The sequence below is a fragment of the Engraulis encrasicolus genome, chromosome 14 (genome assembly GCF_034702125.1).
Source record: "Engraulis encrasicolus isolate BLACKSEA-1 chromosome 14, IST_EnEncr_1.0, whole genome shotgun sequence".
NCBI lineage: Eukaryota > Metazoa > Chordata > Actinopteri > Clupeiformes > Engraulidae > Engraulis > Engraulis encrasicolus.
Genome location: NC_085870.1, coordinates 55,203,675 through 55,226,018, shown reverse-complemented (window position 1 = coordinate 55,226,018; position 22,344 = coordinate 55,203,675). Strand labels below are relative to the sequence as shown.

The 22,344-nt window shown below is 42.9% G+C and overlaps 1 protein-coding gene across 4 annotated transcripts in view; it reads right to left on the bottom strand.

Moving 5' to 3' along the window:
- Positions 1-22,344, bottom strand: part of flnbl (filamin B, like) — a 249,417-nt gene that overhangs the window by 55,211 nt on the left and 171,862 nt on the right. For all 4 annotated transcript variants that reach the window (XM_063216182.1, XM_063216181.1, XM_063216183.1 and 1 more), the window contains exons 33-38: positions 13,565-13,645; positions 12,784-12,892; positions 6,769-6,909; positions 4,366-4,494; positions 3,008-3,181; positions 1,046-1,204 (exon numbers count right to left, since the gene is read on the bottom strand). In XM_063216182.1, the coding sequence (XP_063072252.1) occupies positions 1,046-1,204; positions 3,008-3,181; positions 4,366-4,494; positions 6,769-6,909; positions 12,784-12,892; positions 13,565-13,645 (793 nt within the window). The remainder of the gene's footprint in view (positions 1-1,045; positions 1,205-3,007; positions 3,182-4,365; positions 4,495-6,768; positions 6,910-12,783; positions 12,893-13,564; positions 13,646-22,344) is intronic.

Genomic DNA, 22,344 nt, shown 5'->3' with positions numbered 1-22,344 from the left:
AATGCAATGTAATGTAATGTAATGTAATAATGTGATTACCTAACTGTGTTTGGCCACTACAGGTGTCCAGTGATAATAGGCCTACAAGTCACGTGCAAATGCACATCTGTGATTCAGATTGTGTGATTGCGCACTGTTAAATATAAATTCTGCTGTGAATAATGGAGACTATATACCGTTGCATGCAGTGTTGAGAGTTTGTTTCTAACTAAACAGAATAAGATAACCAAAAATAATCATCGCATGTCTGTTGTCTACACAACATGTTAAATGCTATCTGAAGTGGCCCGTGCCCTTTTGCGTTTCTTAATAGAGTGGATGCCAACGTGTAAAAGGTCTACGCGCTCTTGCTCTTCACAATCTCAGTCACGAGAAAGGGCCGAGTTCAAGGTAAGACCACCAGAGCATCTCAAAGTTGAAAGATAATTCTCTGCCTTTATTTAGAGCAGTGCCAAACGTTTCGACGTTACCACATCTTCATCAGTCCAAGATGTGTCGTCAACACTGCTCAAAGCAGAGAATATCTTCCTCATCTAAGCTGCTCCAGAGAACTTCTTTCCTAATTTGAAATCTGCCAACGTGTTTGTACTGTATATCTATCCTATTGGCTTATTCCGTGCTACTATGACACTGTCATGTCATGCGTATGACGCCGGTGTCCAGTAAAGTGTAACCCAGTAAAACCAATAGATGCACACACATAAACTATGAAACATAAATGAGGAAACAGCAGACATGATTCAACTGCTGTTCACCTCCTTGGCCTTGCCTTGTTCTAACGGTCAATGCAAAACTGGGTCCTCCGTGTATAATTGGCATAAGAAAAGAATATCAGATGGGCTTTTGTACACCATGAACCAAAAACAATACAAATACAAGCAGTACATCTTTCCAATGCGATTATTGAGATTCAAGGATTCAAGAATTTATTGTCATTGTCAAAAGGCAACGAAATTGTGTTTGGGGTACAATACTTAGTAGTAGCAGGTTTCCAAGTAAAGTGTCTTATATTCTACTTCCTCTAATGTAAAACCAGTTAACTTACCAATGCGGTCATTGGGCTGTCTCTTGAGCAGGCAGGGCTCGTCACGGCCAGAGGGGGCTTTGATGCTGGCCGTCAGGAGGCTGAGATCCGTCTCGTTTATGTCAAGGGTGAAGTCAGCTGCTGAGCCCAATTTGATCTGAGACCTCCTCTTGTTGTCCTCTTCATCCGTACAGGCCGGCGGCAGAAAGTAACACAGGCAGCAGATGATACATTATGGCATTTGAAACACTTTGATTCAGTGGTTCCCAAACTGGGGGTGGGGACCCCTGAAGGGGGTCGCAGAGTAGGGTGGCCAGACGTCTGTCTGTCGGATGGATCGTCTGCCTTTTCAAAGCCTTTTTTCAGCGTCTGGCACAGCATCAAGCTGCACGCCTAATTCATGAAAATGCATGAAATTGCATCTGAAAAATGAAAAAAAAATCTGGCGGAGGACCCCCAGACCCCCGTCCAAAAGTATGTCACGGAAATTGTCACCCTATTGCAGAGGTAATATGCAGGGGTAGGAATTTAGCATCAGGGGCGTAGAGAGACCTGGTCATTCGGGGCCCCGAATCTCTCTGGACTGACAAAAATGTATAACAATAATAATAGTAGGAGTAATAATAACTAGATTGCATTTCCTCACAGAAAATGCTGGAGTATGCTTGCCCATTTTGCATTCGTTGCCCTTTATGCATGCCTTGCCCTTCATGCATGTGCTGCCCTTCATGCATACACAACATACAGTTAACCATCTAGATATGAATGTCCTGTTTGGCATCTACCATATTGACCAAAACACATTTTCACTAACTGTAACAAATGTTTCCCTTTGTCTACCCCTAGAATTGTTGTTGTTGACATACAAATCACTTCACTCTCTTGTTCCTCAGTACCTCTCTGAACTCCTCCAACCCCACTCCCAGTCCAGGTCTCTGCGGTCTTCTGAAAAGGACAATCTCATCATCCCCCGAGCCAGACTCCGTACTGTTGGTGACAGAGCTTTTTGTGTTGCTGCCCCCACGCTCTGGAACAGTCTACCTCCCAACATACGCCAGGCCCCCACACTGGCTACGTTCAAGAAGCACCTTAAATCACATCTATTCACAGAGGCATATGGACTTTAACTTCACTGGCCCTACCCCTGCCCCTTCTCCCCACCTGTGAAGTAAAATTAAACATTTTCAACAGCAAAAAATATATAATTACAATTTAAAAAAACGGTGTTTGGAATATGGGGGTCACGAAAATATTCTTATGTCCAAAATGGGGTCACAGCCGAAAAAGTTTGGGAACCACTGCTTTAATTAATGTTTTTTTCATATATCTAGCTAAACACATATCAGTAATGTAAGAGTAACGATTATACAGGCTCCCAGGAATGGGATTTTCATTGTCGCGAACCAGGATGTACTTATCTTTGTTGCTTTGTAAAACTTTATGAATTTTAATTGCTTTATTCATCTATTGAAATGCTTGCTACCCTTATGCCGCTAAGATGCTTTTATTATGCTGCTAAAATGCTTTACTGTTTTTCATTATTGTTTTAGTAAGAGATTGCACAGCACTTTAGTCAGTTTTGCACTTTTAAAATGTCCTTAAACAAATCCTACTTACTTACTTACTTACTTACTTACTTACCGGAGTAACACTTTATAATAATGGGTGCATGAAAACATTGGGAAAACTTGGCAAATAATGAACTTATGATGAACAAAACATAGTAGGAAATGTATGTTACTTTTTTTATAGGTAAGCTTTTATAAAAAATAAAATATTTACACATTTTTTGTAAATGAATAAAAAATACTCTGTTAAAAGGTTTGTGAAATCTTGAACACATTTATAGGTATTTTATAAAGCATTAATAAAGCTTATTAAATAATAATAATAAAAAAACATTTGTTATTGTTTTGTTCATCATTGGATAATTATTTACAAAGCCTTTATGATGCTATGATGATTATAAAGTGTTACCCTTACCTGTTATACGGGCGTTGAAGGGGCTCCCGGGAATGTGCTTGTCATTGTAGCGAACCAGGATGTTGTACACGCCAGGCAGCGTGGGTAAATATGTCACCGTACACGTGCCGTCCTTATTGTCCACACACTGGATTTCAGCTTTGGAGGGACCCTCGATGGCTAAATCCAAACCACCTATGCATTGAACACGCACGCACGCACGCACGCAATTTCAGCAATTCAGCTTGAGATGGACCCTCAATGGGTAAATCCAAACCACCTATGTATTGAACACACACCTTTTAAATGTAATTACCAGAGATGGGACCAAGTCACTAATTTGCAAGTCGCAAGTAAGTCTCAAGTCCTTCCAATCAAGTCCGAGTCAAGTCACAAGTTACGACACATTTGACCAAGTCAAGTCCAAGTCCAAGTTGTGCCAAAGCCAAGTCAAGTCCAAGTCTTATTTTTTCCAAGTCCTTGACCTTTGGTCATGAATTCCTTACCTCTCCACACTCCTTTTCATGTCTACCCTTCTCCAGTCATGTCCCTTACGAAAATCGACCATGGTATACCATGATTTCAGTTTTTTGAGCATGGTTCGGCATTGGTTTTTGGTTTTACGAAAATTGAACCATGGTTTTACTCTGAAAACTAACCATGGTTTTACCACGGTTTATAATTCATTAAATTACTTTTATCTTTTATCCAACGCACATATTGGTGACAGTCCTTGGAGCAATGTGGGGTTAGGTGCCTTGCTCAAGGGCACTTCAGTAATGGATGGAGGAGTAGGGAGAGATGGATCTAAGGGTGGATTTTAAACCTGCAACTCTATGATCTTCAGCCCAACTCCTTAACCATTACACCATGACTGCAGACAAGCTTTCATGTTTTATTGGGTGACCATGCAACCCACAATTGATCATGTTTTTTTTAACATGGTTTGTGACTATGGTTAAAGGTAAATCGTTTCACACACAATGCAAAAAAATGATATATTCATTGACTTGGAGCACTATTGCAAGTCATTGCAAGCTAAAACCGTCAAGTCGAGTCAAGTCTCAAGTCAATAGCGTACAAGTCGAGTCAAGTCACAAGTCATTCCTAATATTGGCAAGTCACGTTTCAAGTCGAGTCATTTGAGATTCAAGTCACAAGTCAGTCCAAATCACAAGTCACAAGTCCACATCTCTGGTAATTACCATATTGGCCCGAATATAAGACGATCCTGAGTATAAGATGGGTAGCTACTCTAATACCCTATGAGGTGCCCCCTGTGTAGACGGTGAAAGGAGAGAGAGAGAGAGAGAGAGAGAGAGAGAGAGAGAGAGAGAGAGAGAGAGAGAGAGAGAGAGAGAGAGAGAGAGAGAGAATACCCTCCGAGGTGTCCTCTGTGTAGATGGTGAAGGTAGCCATCTTGTTGGTGACGCCGTACACTAGCCCTGGGCCGTAGGCCGTCACGGTCGGACTGCTGGCGTGATTGACATAAAACTGCAGTGGCGATTCTGTGGAAAAAAATTGAGCAACGGTCACTTGAAGGTTAGCAGTTTCTTTCCAGAACTGCTGCCCATTCACAAACATGACCATTTTCAAGAATACTCACCAACACTATAGTTGTATATAGCATAGCAGCATAGCTTGAATGAGCAGCATAATTGCGATACCTACTCTGGCCACCATCTTAGATAGTGCACCTTTAAGGATATAACGGCTCATTAAAATAAGGTACAAGGTTTCGCATGTGCGAGGACAGGGACAGGGGCAGTGCAGGTCTGCATGCATGTTCTACCCATGGGAAATCAGCACCCCACTCTTGACTTCCCTGGAGCCCATTCACAGCAAAATCACACCTGCGCCGAACATGGACAAGGGTTCTATTTTCAAGCTGCAATGAGCCCTTCACGGGATCCCATTTGCAAGCATGTCCTAGTGTGTGTGTGTGTGTGTGTGTGTGTGTGTGTGTGTGTGTGTGTGTGTGTGTGTGTGTGTGTGTGTGTGTGTGTGTGTGTGTGTGTGTGTGTGTGTGTGTGTGTGTGTGTGTGTGTGTGTGTGTGTGTGTGTGTGTGTGTACTGCACCCAAAAAAAGGCAGGGCCCCACCACCACCCCTTGTCTGTGCTCTGGAGTACAATAGTATCAGTGATGATGACCTTGTTGAAAGCACAGATATAAATTGGGTCCCTGCCCACATGGTAGTTTTGAAAATAACAACTAAGTGAGGACTCATGAGTACATTCCACCAAGAGGGCAAACTTGTCAAATATCAGGCCTGTAATTATGCAAATTATGATTATGATTGGTCTACATCTTAGAAAATGTCAATGTAGATAGTCTGTTAAAAAAACAAAACAGCAAAGAATCCATGTCTTTCTGTGGTCGTCTGTGATGTATGATAATTACGGTGTAATCAGTAATTTGGAAATCTGACATTTTCAAATAAATTGGTGCTTTTGAAGCGGCGTTTGAATTCATATTTGGGTTCCGCCTGCTATGTGATTAATCATGATTAATCACAGAAAGTCATTGACTTAATGTGATAAAAGATTTTCATGTTTGCCCACCCCTAGTTCTTTTGTGAAGCACATTGAGTTGCACCTGTGTGTGTGTGTGTGTGTGTGTGTGTGTGTGTGTGTGTGTGTGTGTGTGTGTGTGTGTGTGTGTGTGTGTGTGTGTGTGTGTGTGTGTGTGTGTGTGTGTGTGTGTGTGTGAAAGTATGAAAAAAATCATACAAAACAGCTGCATATTATCATTATCATCACCATTATCATCATCATTATTTTTCTGTCATAAACCCAACCACCATTACTGCATGTGTTTTCTGCATCATCATAATGTATTCTTATTAGTAGTAAGTAACCAGTCAAAAACAAATGATTCCTTGAGCATTGCACACATTTGTGTGCCGGAATCCCTTTGCATTCTGACAGCAGTTCCAATGACCAAGGGCTGAACTTGGCATGTGAGTGCCATTATGTTTGATGTGCATCTCACGATTAGCATGTTGCATACAAACTGACACATCTTGATGCATACATGTATAGCGTTGGGAAAGTGTAGAGTAGGTTATACTCAACTTATTAACTTCCTAATAGTAAGGTTCTGGGCAGTGTTAATTTTGTCAGCTTTTTTTGATTTAGTCGTAGTCTTAGTCACAATGACGAAAATCAATTTTAGTCTTAGTCATATTTTAGTCATTGCCTTCCCAATTTAGTCTTAGTCTTAGTCTAAATGACGAAAATCAATTTTAGTCTTAGTCAATTTTTAGTCATTTTCGCCATTTTAGTCAACACTGTACATTACAGAACTTCTCCACACACTTTTAACATATATCATTGTCTGTAGAGAATAAACCTTCTCCGCACACTGCTTCTCTCTTTAACATATATCACACTGTACAGAAAAAAACCTCTTCACACACTGGTTCTCTTTTTCTCTATTTTATTTAATACCAGTGTTAATTTCGTCAGCTTTTTAAAATTTAGTCTTAGTCTTAGTCACAATGACGAAAATCAATTTTAGTCTTAGTCATATTTTAGTCATTGCCTTCCCAATTTAGTCTTAGTCTTAGTCTAAATGACGAAAATCAAAAAAGGGCATTGACGAAATATTTTAGTCATAGTCATGGTTGACGAAATTAACACTGGTTCTGGGTTCATAAACAAACTTTTTAGGCCATATGTTAGCCAAAATTGGTCCAACTTTCATTAGACCAATGCCATTTTACAGATATAGTCTCATCCATTTCAAATGTGAATAGAAGAAAAAGGGCTCAACCTGTTACCTGGAATGTGAGTGCCATTATATTTGATGTGCATCTCGTGGAGACCGGCCTCAGTGGGAGAGAACTTGACAGTGACTGTGCCATCCTTGTTATCAATGATTTCAGGCTGAGCAGTCTTGCTTGATGGCATGTGCACCTCACCTGGACAAGCAAAAAAATAGAAAGACTGTACAGGAGAATTGAGTAAAATTCTAAACTTACAGATATCACTATGAAACTACCAACTATAAACTACCAGTTGATAAACATGAATAACAGATTTTTTTTTTTTTTTTTTACAAGTTTTCTATAATTTTATGTCTAAATATTCTAATTAGGCCATATCTAATTAAACGTCTTTCTCCACTGCTACATCTTCGGAACTTTTCTGCTTGTTGTCCTTGTCACTTGACACGAGTGGAGATGAGGAGATGAAGGGTTAAAGATACCAAGGTCCAAACTATGTTTCAAATGTTTGCACAATTTTATTTTCCCAAAATAAACAGTGCATGAGGGCAACCAAACAAAAATGACTTAACTGAAACAAACTTGACAATAAACATAAAGTTGGTACCTCAGAATTACAAACTGACACCTTCACTGCTCACAGTCTCTGCTACATCCGATAAACAGCAGGACAACAGAATACTAAAAATTTTCAGAGCACAGCTTTTCACCTGTTACAGCTGCTTCTGACGTTCTCCCCCGAGCACAAACCACGACTGGTTTAAACAGACCTCGCCCCTCACACCAGGGGAATTAACCTAATCATTGACCTAAATTGTATGATTGGTTCGACCAAACTCCGACACCTTACAAAGGCTACACAGTTTACGGACATATTCACAACTGCCAGGTACCACAAAAATAACATGAAACAATATACATAACAAATCAGACAAAATAATGCCGTTGCCCCCAGCACATGTCCCACATCCCAACATTACACCATTTGTACACGTTATGAAGATTGAATAATGACAATGAATTAAGAGTCCACATTTTCAAACATTTCTGCCTGCCCTCCACAGTCACGTTCGATGGAGTAACGTGTTAAACCGGTGCGCGCTTCCGATTCAATAGTGATGATGAGCGGAGGAAAACGAAGTGTTCAAAACGGAATGTAGCGAGTGGGTACCTCTCTCTGCCACCCTGGTCTCAAAATGTTAAGCTGCAAGTTGCAAAACTTGTGACGCGCGCGCGCGTGTGTGTGTGTGTGTGTGTGTGTGTGTGTGTGTGTGTGTGTGTGTGTGTGTGTGTGTGTGTGTGTGTGTGTGTGTGTGTGTGTGTGCGTATGTGTGCGTCTTCAGCTCGCAAAGAGCCACTGTGCGCTGAGCGCTCATGAAACGACATGACTAATTGTCCATACTGTACGTCCATACTGCACTGTACTGCTGTTTCCCTCCGGGTGCACCGCTGGTTAGCAAGCCAAGATAGCTGACAAGGTGTCTGTGACTGTGCCTCCCTGGCGCTGATTAAATACACCGTAGGTGACCTCCTGAAGCTCAACTCAGTCCATGTTTTCTGTCCAACTCTGTCCATGTTTTCTCCAAGTTGCCTTGAGGTTATTACATCCTTCCACCTCCTGCACTGCCCACCCTATGTGCACAGGGCTATTCGTCACAAATTTGTTTACAATACCAACAACGTAGCTTCGTCTATTCCAGTGATTAGGTGTCTTGCCTCTCCGCAGAGACATGCTCAACTTAGGCCACGCCCATCTACTGCCAGTATCCGGAGCTTGATCTGCATTGACAGCTCTGCACCCTCTACCAGGACTGTTACTTCAGTCATGTTACAGAACGTCAGATCCATAAACAACAAAGCAGTATTTATTCATGACATTATTACAGACTGTGTATGCTTAACTGAAACATGGCAGAGCAAACAGGACTTTGTCAGTCTCAACCATGCTACTCCACCTGGATACACTCATAATACGCATGGTGTACTTGCCATCATACACCACTCTGATTTTGTGGTCAGAGATCATCCCGTCAGTGTATCATTCTTTGAATGTCTCCATCTCACTGTGAATGGCGCTGCACAGCTGCAACTGGTCCTCATTTATCGGCCTCCTAAAGTCTCCACCAGCTTCCTCTACCTCATGAAGCAAGCCGGGGGTCAGTTACAGCGACGGCACAAAAAAAGCCACACTGTCACCTGGAGGCCTATAGGGACCACGTCAGGAACTACAAGCAGGCCCTTTCTACAGCCAAAACGCAATATTTCTCCACTCTAATTAACAACCAACAAACCATCCCAGGATGCTTTTCCCCACAATAAATCGCCTTCTCCGCCCTCCTCAAACACTCCAACCATTGGATGTTGAATGTGCTCCAGCTTTCAAGACTTTTTTTATACGCATAGTCGACACCATCCAACAGTAGCTCCTAGCTTCACCCCAGCACCACAATGACGAGCCACCTGGCACCCACCAGCCATGGCAGGATATTCCCATCCCTGCTGCTTGCCCACTGCACCGCCTCTCCTGGAGCAAGGCACCTAACGCCACATTGCTCCAGGGACTGTAACGAATACTCAGCAAATAACTGCAAGTCGCTTTGGAAAAGAGCGCCAGCTAACTGTAATGTAATGTTTTTAACCCACTGATGCTGGAGGCTGCGTATGGCGCACCTAAGTCACGCCCTCTACTTCCTGGTTCATGGGGCAGGGGGAGTCAAAAAATAATTACTGGGCTTGAAAATTAGTGTTTTTTTGACACCAATCCAAACCTTGGACCTCCACCTATGCACCACAAATCCAAAAATCACTAATTTTCAAGCCCAGTAATCATTTTTTGACTACCTCTGCCCCATGAACCAGGAAGTAGAGGGCGTGACTTAGGTGCCCCATACGCTGTATTGAACTAGGTGCCTGGAGCTGCATAGACACAGCATTCAGGGACATACAATTTGAGATGTTTTATTAAAAATATGGGTATAGAGTATAGAGTATAGAGTAGAATATGGGTTAGATCTGACTGAAGAGCACATTCTAATGCAAGAACAGGGTATTAGCTTTTAAATGCAACTCGTTTCATGCTTTATGTGCTTCAGAGGCTGAGATATTTAGGCTTGTACCATAATTTTGTCCTCTGAACAATCAAAAACACATGTTGTACGATAATTTCAGAGTTTTCCTTCAGTTGACTTACAGTCAATCCGGAAAGTATTCACAGCGCTTCACTTTTTCCGCATTTTATTACGTTACAGCCTTATTCCAAATTGTATTCAATTCATCTCTGTCCTCAAAATGTAACAGTAAATACCCCATTATGACCATGTGAAAAAAAGAGTTCTTGAAGGTGTTTGAACATTTATTAAAATTAACAAGTCCAACAGGCGGACAACAGATGCGTCCCTCTATGTTTGTGGTTCTCAACTTTTTTTGCCCAAATGCCCCCCAGGCCTCCTCATAACCTGCCAAGGCAATTTATCAGGAAGCCTACCATGTAGGCCTATAAGCCTGAATTTGAAAAAGTTGGCCTACCATGGGATTTCAAATAGATCAAGTAGCCTAAATTCCAAATTACCAGACATTAGTAGTCTATTCAAAACAACCTTTTTGTCCCTCACCAGTCAAAATGGACAGTAAATGTTAATCTTACTAGCCAAACACACACTTATTAATGGTTGAAAATGCCTATTAAGTTGGTCTTTTCTATTAGCCGAACTGAAATTTCACCAGCATTTGCCCAGTTAGCTGGTGTTAAATTAGAGCCCAGTTAATATGAACCATGGTAGTAGTTCTATCAAGCCATTTCAGCATCACGTGCAAGAAAGAATCTAAACATCGACAAATAGGCTAATAAATAGGCCTAAATAAAACCGCTGGGTGAATCATGTCTTTATTGTTCAATGGGAGGTTTTTTTTAACGCCAAGGCACAAAGCAGTGTCATCCAAAACGTGATAAAACCAGGGGTCTTCAGGTAGGCGACGTAGCTCTATAAAAATTCTGTCAGTCGTGCGCACTGTCAAGCGGGCGGGGGCAACATCACCCTTTATTTCGCAAGATCGCACTACCGGGGCTATACGCTTCTTATCCGCCTTTCAAGCTTCGCTGCACGGTCAGCCCGCGGCAGACAGACCCAGCAGAACAGGCCAGATAGCAAACGGCGAACGGTCGTTTGCACACATTACCCACTCTGAGTCATTCAATCGCTACATAATCACAACATAGTGTCTACATGGCGTAAATGCGATTGCATGTTGGTCCTAGATAACATTTAAGCCCCGTTATATTGTTATAGAAGTACTGTACAAGAAGTAGTGCAATGTAAGCCTGTGGGTGCCTGGTTGTGGTAAAAAGCTAACGAATGCTAACTCTAGCTTACCCCCGGCTGGCTAAAAACAACGAGTGATTAATGACAAAGTGGGGAAACCTATTTGTGTCAAATAAGTTTGTAGTGCATTTTTACACCAATCCATGATAGTGATGGTATTTATAAGCATGTATGCTCTTTAAATGAAGCAAAAACTTTGATGTTGGAAATCACAGAAATCGCCGGCATGGTTTCTCTGAAAATGTTGGCCAAAGCTGAACTGCAACTGAACTCTCTGTGCCGCCCTGTGGACACAGAGGGAATCACAATTCAGAAACTCATCACGGGCGGACGGACGGACGGACCGACGGACAAACAAAGCCTCTTATAGAGATGCGTGGGACGCATCTAAAAAACAAAGAAATCATTTACATAAGTATTCACAGCCTTTGCTTAATACTTTGTAGAAGCACCTTTGGCAGCAACCACATTCATATTTTCATTTCGAAAAAAAAGAGGATTAAAAGGTAGGTCATCGGTGTGTGTTTCAACCTTTCTTTACATTGAAATTTTACATTTTGAGTCTGCACCTTGCTAAAATAGATGGGTGTGAGTTTTGACGGCAATGTTGGCATTCATACATCCCCAAACAATGTCAGTCCCACTACCATGCTTGAGACCAAGATAAACAAATTTTCTTTAGATGGTGTCAAGGATGTGTGGTGGTAAACAAGTGAGTTTTACAAAAAAAAGTGCATCTTCTGGCTAGTCAACCATGGTTGTGGGACTGACATCGTTTGGGGATGTATGAATGCAGTCAACATTGGAAATCTGAATTACACCTAAAGAAGCATGCATGTCAACATGCGCTGTGACTACAGAAGCAGATCATGATACTCTCCATAGGATTTCATTCAAAACTCACGCCCATCTACTTTAGCCAGGTACAGACTCAAAAAGTAAAATTTCTATGTAAAGAAAGGTTGAAACACACACCGATGACCTCCCTTTTGATCCCTTTTTTTTTCTAAATGAAAAAATGAATGTAGTTACTGCCAAAGGTGGTTCTACAAAGTACTAAGCAAAGGTTGTGAATACTTATGTAAATATAATTTCTTTGTTTTTTAATTTTAATACATTTTCAAAAACTCTCAAGAACTCTTTTTTTCACATGGTCATAATGGGGTATTTATGTTACATTTTTAGGACAGAGATGAATTGAATACAATTTGGAATAAGGTTGTAACGTAATAAAATGCGAAAAAAGTGAAGCGCTGTGAATACTTTGCGGATTGACTGTAAATCAACCATTGGGTTCGTGTTCAACATTTTACATCTGGCAACACTGCCTGTTGTCTGAAAACTGACTGAAAACCCTCCCCAAAGCAGCATAATTAGACCATTCGTGGATTATGAAGAAATTCAAAATGAATGGTCTGGCTTGTCCGGCTATTTACCAGGCGTTTTTTGCTGTCACCTTAGGGATAAATGGAGGCCTTACCTGTTACCTCCCCCTTTGTAAGAGTAAAAGGGATCACTGTGTCCAAAACTGACTCATTAGCTTACAATCCAGTGCTATATATTCCGAATGACTATTCATCTTTCCAATTACGCATGTGATAGGTTGGTTGAATGATCACCTGTTCGAATTGTACAGGTAAAACAATGCCATTTGGAATGTGTGGCCCTAGACCGTGACTAATGTATCCATTTTGCCCATCACTGATTTTAACTATGTGACCGACAGCTAAGTATTTAAATGGAGGCCTACCTGTCACCTCCCCTTTCGTAAGAGTAAAAGGGATGACCATGTCGAAGGCCCTGAATCCTGTTCCCGTTCCATTCATGCTTTTGGCAGAGATATAGGAGCCATCAGTCACCTAAAATAAAGCAAAAGACAAAAGATCAGAAAACGGCTCTGTTTGCATTTCCACATTAGAGGAAAGTCAGGTCAAGTCAATTTATCATAAAATGTGGAATGTGTCCACAGATCAATAAGGCTATGGGTATTTCCCATTTCCCTTTATAGTTTTGGTGGTTGAAAGGTGGTGTATAGAGTAGCTAAGTAAAGCCGGGCTTTAACTGTATGGCCATTGGCCCGATTCTTGGCTGAAAACCACCCTTACGACAATCTGTGGAACATTACCTCCCAGATGGTCGCGCAAGATTTGTATTCATGTGGCCATTGGCCCGATTCTTGGCTGAAAACCACCCTTACGACAATCTGTAGAACATTACCTCCCAGATGGTCGCGCAAAATTTGTATTTGTGTGCGATGTTCTAATTAATTTATTTATTGTGCATGTAGAGTAACTGTACATGCACAATAAATAAATGGACGATGAGACAGAGGCAAACGTTGAAAAACACAATGGCAAGGGATTGTATATGTGTATCAGTACGCAGGGTTGGATAAAAGCACCAGCTAAATGTAATGGAATGCAATGTAATGTTTTGTAAGATAATGTAATGTGTGTATCACTACACAGGGTTGGATAAAAGCGCCAGCGAAATGTAATGTTTGTAATATAATGTAATGTGTGTATCACTACCCAGGGTTGGAAGCCGGCTCCAGGGAGCGTCTGTTGTTGCTGATTGAGCTGCTGCTGCACCAAAGGAGCTTCATCACTGGCCTGATGATGGAAAGGGGTTATACAAGTTAGTCAATTTGCTCACTCACACCCATATATACACACAATGCACACCAGTGGTCATCAACCTGGAGGCACACCAGTGGTCATCAACCTGGGGGTCGGGATTTGTTTATTCTGAGCTTGCCATGACCTCTAGCAACAAAAACAGCCATCTTTCCACAATGCACTGTTGTCACTCCAATATAAAGTAATGTTAAAGATAGTCTATACATACCGTGTTATTATGGATGAGTGTTAATATGATGCACGTCATAAATAAATAAAAACAACTTATCAGCCCCCCCACACAAGTTGGTTGCAAATATTTCCACATACTGTACAAGTCACTGGTGCATTTGTCCATGGTCTGAAAGTATACAACCATAGTTCGTAATCATACAACTGTGTCCACAAAAGTTCCAGTACTGTTTGTGCATGTGTGTGCGTGTGACATCGTCTTTCATTGAGATGGTTCTCAATTTCTGACACTACAAGTTATGACGTGTATGCGGCTTTCAAATGTATACAACAGACCTTTCTGCCCACTACTCTCCAATGTGGACACTATTGAAAGACGCATCATTTCTGTCTACATAGAACAGTCTATAAAAATGACTTAAAATACCCTGATTTGCATTCATTGAAATACATTTGAGGACAGTTTTATTAGCCCCCTCCTGAAATTAGACATCTCTCTTGATTTCTCAGTGAGAATGACCATTATAACGGTTCCTGTTATTTTGGGAACAAGTACACCATGGAGATAGTGTCCAGTAAATTGAATTGTTTTAGCCCCCTGATCATTAATACTTAATTCTAAATAACTTTATTTCCTTCAGCCAAAGAGCACCTGCTAAAGAGAAAAAAGTGAAGCAGCACTCCTCCATGATCAACATTCCCCAGTGAACAGTTGATTTTTTTTAGCAAACAAGATAAAAAATCAGACAGACAAACAAACGGAAAAAACAAATCAACGCAGATGAAAACATAAACTCCTTGGCGGAGGTAAATATAGTTCTACTATAGTCTTAAGTCTATCTATCTACTTCAAATGATGATTTCTAAGCTTTTTGCCGAGAAGTCAGTATTTTGGCAGCAGGTGAGACAAGAGGGACCAAAAGCCAGGGCAAAAACCACAGAGCCAATGGACCCAATGTTGCTGACGGCGTGAGGGTATCAGAGGAGGATGGTCCACTGGTGGAGAACGAGCCCCAACACGAGCACGAAGACCCAGTCCTCACCACGCCAGACAGGGCAGAGCCAAACACAGAGACCAAGACAGCCGCCAGAAGGAGCAAGATCAAGTGGCCAAAGTCTAGTGAAGCAGAGGCGTGGCGCACACTGGACACACACTTGATCAATATCCTTGGGGAGTCACTGCATGGAGGGGCAGAGGCCAAGCTCAATCTGATTGGGGACATCGTATACCAGACCTGCAAGGACAGGTTTGGTGAGATTGTGCCCAGACAGAAGACCATCCAAAGGGAGAAGGGAAGGAGAGAAAAGGAAATCCTCCAACTGGTTCAAAGGCGACGGCAACTACGCAAGAGCTGGAGAAAGGCAACACAGGCAGAGAAGGAAGGCTTGAAAGCCTTGTGGGAGGAGGTCAGGAAGAGGCTAGCCATCACTGCATGAAAAGAGGAATTTGTGGATGAGTTTTGCACCTTAAATTGCCTCATACCTCAAGCCACAGCATTTGCGGCTCCCCCATGCCCCCCTCCCATCCCCTTCATAGGAGAGCCTTTAATATGTAAATGCCAGTGATCAGGTCGGGAGCTGCTCCAGTCAATTTCAAGTGGGGTGGGGTGGGGTGAGGTCAGTGTGGGGGGTCGGCAGGCCTGTTTCTAGGATTTTTGGGGGCCCTAGGGCATTTTTTGGCCTTTTACTAAAATGTGTGTGTGTGCGTGTCTGTGTGTATGTTTGTTCACGCTGCCCAGTGGTGTTTTTCAGAATCACTGACCATTTAACCAGGGATAGGGAACCTATGTCTCGAGGGCCCTTGATGCCGTTTTATCCGGCCCCTGATATCATTATAATGTTTTGCAACTTCACATGAAATAGGCCTATGACATATTTTGCAGGCCTAAAGGAATCTTAGAAATTACATTTCCAATGCAATTAAGTTATATTCAGGGGACCTAGAAAAGGTGGGGACTGTTTTAAAGGTGTCTACCTTTAAAGGTGTCTATATGTCTATATAGGCCTAAAGGTGTCTATATAGGCCTACATTTTATGGGGAAATCTTGATTTGTGTTCATAGTAGGCCTACGGCCCCCGGAGGATTTTATGACCATGGTAGGAATTTGAAGTGGCCCCTCGAATGAAAAAGGTTCCCCACCCCTGCATTAAACCTTTCTACTAGCCACAGCTTTGCTGTCAGTACATTTTATTATGATACTATAAGCTCAGAAATTAAGTTGATCAAACAATTCGATAGGTGCTATAAACATTTAAATGAACCTACAGAATAGGCTATCAGAATAGAATCATCACACACACACACACACACACACACACACACACACACACACAAGCACACTGCACTTTCTGCACTAAACCCAAACATACACAAACTGACACACACTGACACACACACACACACACACACACACACACACACACACACACACACACACACACACACACACACACACACACACACACACACACACACACACACACACACACACACACCGCACTTTCTACCTGCACTAAACACATACACACACACACACACACACACACACACACACACACACACACACACACACACACACACACACCACACACACACACACACACACACACACACACACACACACACACACACACACACACACACACACACACACACACACACACACACACTGCTGCTGGTGTACTTGACAGACCTTTTTAATATTTATTTTTCTTCAAATGCTACTATTACCATGTCAGAACGCTATAAAGGACCTTTTAGGAAAAGCACAAAAGCACAACAATACCTCTTAATGTATGTCCTCTACAAGTCTTCTGTTGTCCAGTCTTGCACTTTAAATGTCTGTATGAGCACTGTCTATGTCCATACTGTCTTAAGTCCATGTATAAGTACTGTCTATGTCTATACTGTCTATGTCCTTACCTAGATTTAGTCTATGTCTGTATGGGAAAGCAAGAAATGTAATTTCAAATTCTTTGTATGACCAGAGCATGTAAAGAAATTGACAATAAAAAACCTACCTACTTGAATCTGAATGATCTTTCTTGGACATACATCTTGAAGTGACCCTTCGAATTAAAAAGGTTCCTCACCCCTGCTTTTGAGGAAAAACATCAATGTGCTTGGCCACTCTGGTTTTTAAATGGTATTCTGAACTAAAGCAAGGATTGTTCAAGGAAGTTATTGAAAATAGACAGTCTCTGGTTAAATTAGTTCTACACCAAGCCTTTAGGTGGCAGTAAAACTAATTCGCACAATGCGAATTCCACACACAAGTCACAAAGAAGCCATCAACCGCGGTCAGTGTTGCCAGATTGGCGGGTGCCCGCCCAATTGGGCTACTTGGGATGAGCGTCGGCAGGCAAGAACGGGAAAAATTGGCCATTTGGCGTTTTTTTCATCCGTTTTGGGCCCATAGAAGTCAATGTAATTTGTTGAATTTCGGCGGAATTTAGCGCATTTTGGCTGATTTTGAGAACCTTTTGGGCGGGATTTGGTCAGACACATCTGGCACTGGTTTCACTGTTACAAGTTTCTTGGCGATATGGGTGGAAAGTTCCTCACATACCAACGGAAAATGGGCTTCACATACATGTAAGTACATTTTACTCAACTGTGGTTTAAAGTTTCAGTACTCAAGAGCGATTGAATAGCATCTAGGCAAAAATGCATCTAGGCGACGTTGGCAAGACTGGTGTGCCGTCTGGGTATGTTGGTTTTCAGTGCTGGGCAGTAGCGAAGCGACTAGTTTAATTACATTCCCTAGTAGCTTGGTCGTAGCGTCACTACTATGTATCGAGTAACTTCCCTGTAGTTAAGCTATTTTTCCTCAAGTAGCGACGTAGTCTACAAAAGCTACAATTTGTCCCGTATCAATGTTACTCAATGATTTTTGTTTTACTTTCTCTATCCTGAAACCTAGGCAGTCACACAGGGGTTCCAAGACCCACCTGCGTGAAATCAAGTCAAAGGTGGGATATAATTTAGTTCCATGCTACTTTGAAACACCTTGCCCTTTCAGCAAACCGACCGATTCTTCCTTGTTGCGTTCTATATTATGAAAGCTAACCGTGAGTAGTTCTGGCGGCAGCTCTCAGTGACGAGAGCTCAATGTATCAGCGCGAGCTCAATGTCGACCAGAGTGGTCAAGTTAATAGAGCACGCCACCCCGAAATCAATGTGAAATACCCTGGCATTTGCAACAGTAGGCAACCTGTCCTTAAAAAGTATGGGTCCTCAAAACAGCACTTGTTGCACAAATAAGTGTAGCTGGCCTCTTCAAGAAATTGAAATTATGCATGGTCACTTTTTCTTATTGTTTCACGTGGAGGTCTACTGACATTGTCTAAATAATGTAGGATTTACCACACACACACCCCCTAGTCCTAGATGATTTACCCAAGGTTACTTTTACCACAGCTCTGGCACTGCATCAATTTTCTTTTCTTTTTTATAGAACTGGACAGGTCATTTATTCGTTCCCCTTGTTTTTTGTAGTGTCCTGCAGGATGCTGTGTCCTGCAATCCTGTGTGCTGTGCTACAAACGCGTGTGGAGGTCAACCCAAAATGGGCACAGTCTCACCACAGAAGAGTGAAAGAGGGTAAGCTTAACCTATAGCCTACGTCAGGGTTGGGGAACCTTTCTCATTCGAAGGGCCACTTCAAATTCATCCGAGGGGCCGTAAAAGTCCTCCAAGGGCCGTACTATGAACACAAACCAGGATTTTCCCTTTCACTTTAGGCCTATATTGAAGGCAGCCACATTTAAACAAACACCACCTTCTTCAGGTTCCCTGAATATAACTTAATTGTATTGCAAATGTATTTTCTAAGATTCCTTTACAAAATATGTCATATTTCATGTGAAGCTGAATAGCATTAAAATTATATCGGGGGCCGGATAAAACTGCCTCAAGGGTCGCAAACGGCCCTAGAGACATAGGTTCCCCACTCCTGGCCTACATTGTCAATATGACTTGTGCTACTTTATAGATAAGTTGTCAATGCTGTGCATTGCTATGTTTGATTTATTTTCTTACATCCTACAGATCCTGGCAGGGAGACGGTAGTGTCCTGCAGGATGGTGATGGGCCAATCTTACAAGAGACCACAGAAAACTGATATAGTGTAAGATTATCCCTGTTGGGCTCAATATGTCTTGCTTATTGATATATTTGCAATGTCAATATGAGGTGCATGGCGAAGTATTTATTTATTTGTCTCGCTTCTAGGAACTATAGAAACAACAGAGTGCCTGCTGCAGTATGACGAGGATGCCCTGATCAGAGAGCTCCAATAGACCCAGGTGCAGTGTCTTAGCAGGGTGAAATGGCACTGATATGGGTATGTACTGATATCAGTTAAAATGAATGAATTAATTCTCATATCTGAATATTGTGAACACTGGATTTACCACCAGGTCATTCTCATCTGTGCTACATGGACGACGTCACCACCCTTCTTCAGACAGCGCCATGTACATCAAGGCTTCTGAAAAGGATTGATGAGCTGATGTCATGGGCAAGAATGAAGATCAAGCCCTCCAAGTCCCGTAGCCTGTCGCTCAGGAGAGGAGTCAGGAACGACAGCACCACCTTTGTCATCGGAGGAGAAAAGATCCCACTACTCGCAGAGCAACCCATCAAAAGCCTGGGGAGGCAGTACACTGCTGAGCTTTCCGATAAGCAGATGGGGAAAGCTGTCATGAAGCAGCTCTCAGATGGCCTGGCGAGGATCGACCAAAGCCAACTCCCGGGGAAGTACAAGGTCTGGTGCTACCAATTCACTCTCTACCAGAGAGTAATGTGGCCCCTGAAAATGAGCGAGATCCCCCCATCGACCGTGAGTAAGATGGATGGGAAAGCCAACTCATTCATCCGAAAGTGGTTGGGGCTGCCACGGTGCCTCTCTGACACTGGCCTGTTCGGGAGAAACATGCTCAAGCTACCATTGAAATCTCTGCAGCTGGGCTACAGGCAAGAAAAGACCAGGTTGGTGCTCGAGCTTCGGGAGTCCACAGACGAGTCAGTGAGGAAAGCCAATGCCAGGGTCCTAACTGGCCGCAAGTGGAATGCCCAGACAGAGGTCGACCAAGCTGTCAGTCGGCTGCAATACAAGGAAATCGTGGGAAGAGTCCAGGTAGGAAGAGCAGGCCTAGGATGGGGAGATGCACCACACTTCTGGTCCAAGGCCCACCGCAAGGAGAGGAAGGAGATTTTGGTGGCGGAGGTGACAAGGATGGAGGAAGACCGCTACAAGATCAAGGCCGTGTCTCAGGGTCGGCAAGGAAGCTGGACAACCTGGGAGGGAATCTCAAACAGAAACATCAGTTGGTCAGACATATGGAAGATCCCACAGGCAAGACTCAGCTTCCTTATCCGCTCAACGTATGACACGCTTCCCTGTCCTTGGAACCTCAGCCAATGGTTCGGAAAGGAGGAATGTTGTGCACTCTGCAGTACTCCCAGCGCAAGCCTCCAGCACATCTTGTCAGGCTGCAAAATCGCGCTCTCTCAGGGCCGCTACAGATGGCGACATGACCAGGTCCTAAGAAAGCTAGCCGAGGTGCTGGAGGAGTGCAGACAGGGTAGCAGAATACCATCGCCTGCAGAGGACTCTACCATCTTTATTGCGGAAGAAGGAATTGGAAGCATCAGGCAAAAAGAAACAACAAGGCCCTTCACTCCCGGCCAGGAGTGGAGCATGAAGGTTGACTTGGAAAGAAAGCTTCACTTTCCCACAGAGATCACCACCACATCTCTCCGGCCAGACATAGTGGCTTGGTCTGCAAAGGCAAGAGCGGTAGCTCTCAAAGAGCTCACTGTACCATCGGAGGAAGGGATTGAGGCTGCCTTTGAACGGAAAAAGGCCAAGTACACCGAACTGGCTGCGGAGTGCCGGGAGGCGGGCTGGAAGACTTCCATATATCCAGTCGAAGTTGGATGCCGAGGCTTTATGGGGCTGTCGACCATACGCCTTCTGAAGGATGTGGTAGTCACTGGAGGAAGGCTAAAGAAGGCAACAAAGGAGCTGGCAGAGGAGGCAGAAAAAGGTAGCTTTTGGCTCTGGCTGCGGAGGAAGGACAGGAGCTGGGGGAATAACAACTAACCCCCAGAAAACAGCTGCAGGGATAACATCTTATCAGCTGCAGGGGGTGACAGGTAGACGTCCCTGTCACTGCCCCGCCACCGGAGATTAAAGGGGCGAAACGTTGATGAAACGGTGGTTCCCGACTGATGACCCTGCAGCTGACCCATGGGCACCGGAGGAGGTGCGACAGGCAGCAGTGCCCAGCAGGATGTAACACCTGGCAAGTTCCACCTGCTTTCAATATACAGTACAGGCCAAAAGTTTGGACTCACATTCTCATTTATGCTTTCTCTTTATTTTCGTGGATTTTTATTGTGCATTTTCATGGAGGGCATGAAAACTGTTCATGAACACCTGTAGAATTATGTGCATACCAAAAAATGTAATTAAGCAGGCTTGCAGAGCAAGGCCCGATTCTAGTAATCACTAAGTAAGTTTCTTATGCTTGCTTGCTTGCTAGCTTTGTTGCTTTCTTGTGCAGGGCAGTAAAAATAGAACATGGATCTCCTCCTAGGCCTTTCGAGATAGAGACACCGTTCAAACACTAAAACGACCGGCTCGGCATGGAGATCATTTATACTGATATAGCGTGTTCGTGTCTCTTGTCGTTTTTCCGTTTTTGGCGATTTTGTGCAAGTTTGGGTCCCCATTGAAAACAATGGACAAAACCTTCGTGCAGGCACTCCATCCCTCTAGGGATCAGAGTGCAGGAAACTTTTTTTGTTCATAAAACATCAACACCTTCACCTAGAAGTTTAGTTGACGCGTTGTTAGTGAGCTCTATGAGATGTCTCCAGTCTGTGAAAGCTTCATGTCCCAACTCCCATTACTTTTTAAATGGCAGGTGTGTAAAAACGGCAGGGCTGGCCCCATTGCTTTTCCCATTGACTCTTGAAGTGCCTTGCTGAAGAGGTCAGCACATCTTCCACAAGAGGTCCATTTGTGACTGAACCGTTTATTCTATAAACTTCATTCAAAGACTGTTAGAAAGATCACATGTATGACTCCAATCTGTGCACAGGACATATGCCAATTCTTTTTAGTTTTTTAATAACAGCTATCTACAGACCTAGAAACAGTTTTGATTCGGCCCTCTGCCTTAGAGCACCATACTAAGTGCCATTCAGTCAATCAGAACAGGTGCAGCCAATATAGGGTTCCATCTCAACTGTCACTTTCTCTCAACATTCTATTCTTAACGAGCACCTGCAACTACAGTTCTAGAAGTCTATTGTTCAGCTCTTCAATGCAATCTGATATTGTCTTGCTGGAATGTTTATGACAGCCAGCTGCTTGGCTCAATGGTGAAGGTGCTGGATTAGAGATATGGAGGTTGGGAATTCGAATCCCACTTGGACCCATGTTGATTTTCAAAATTATATCATATGCAGTGTTCCTTAGCCAATTTAA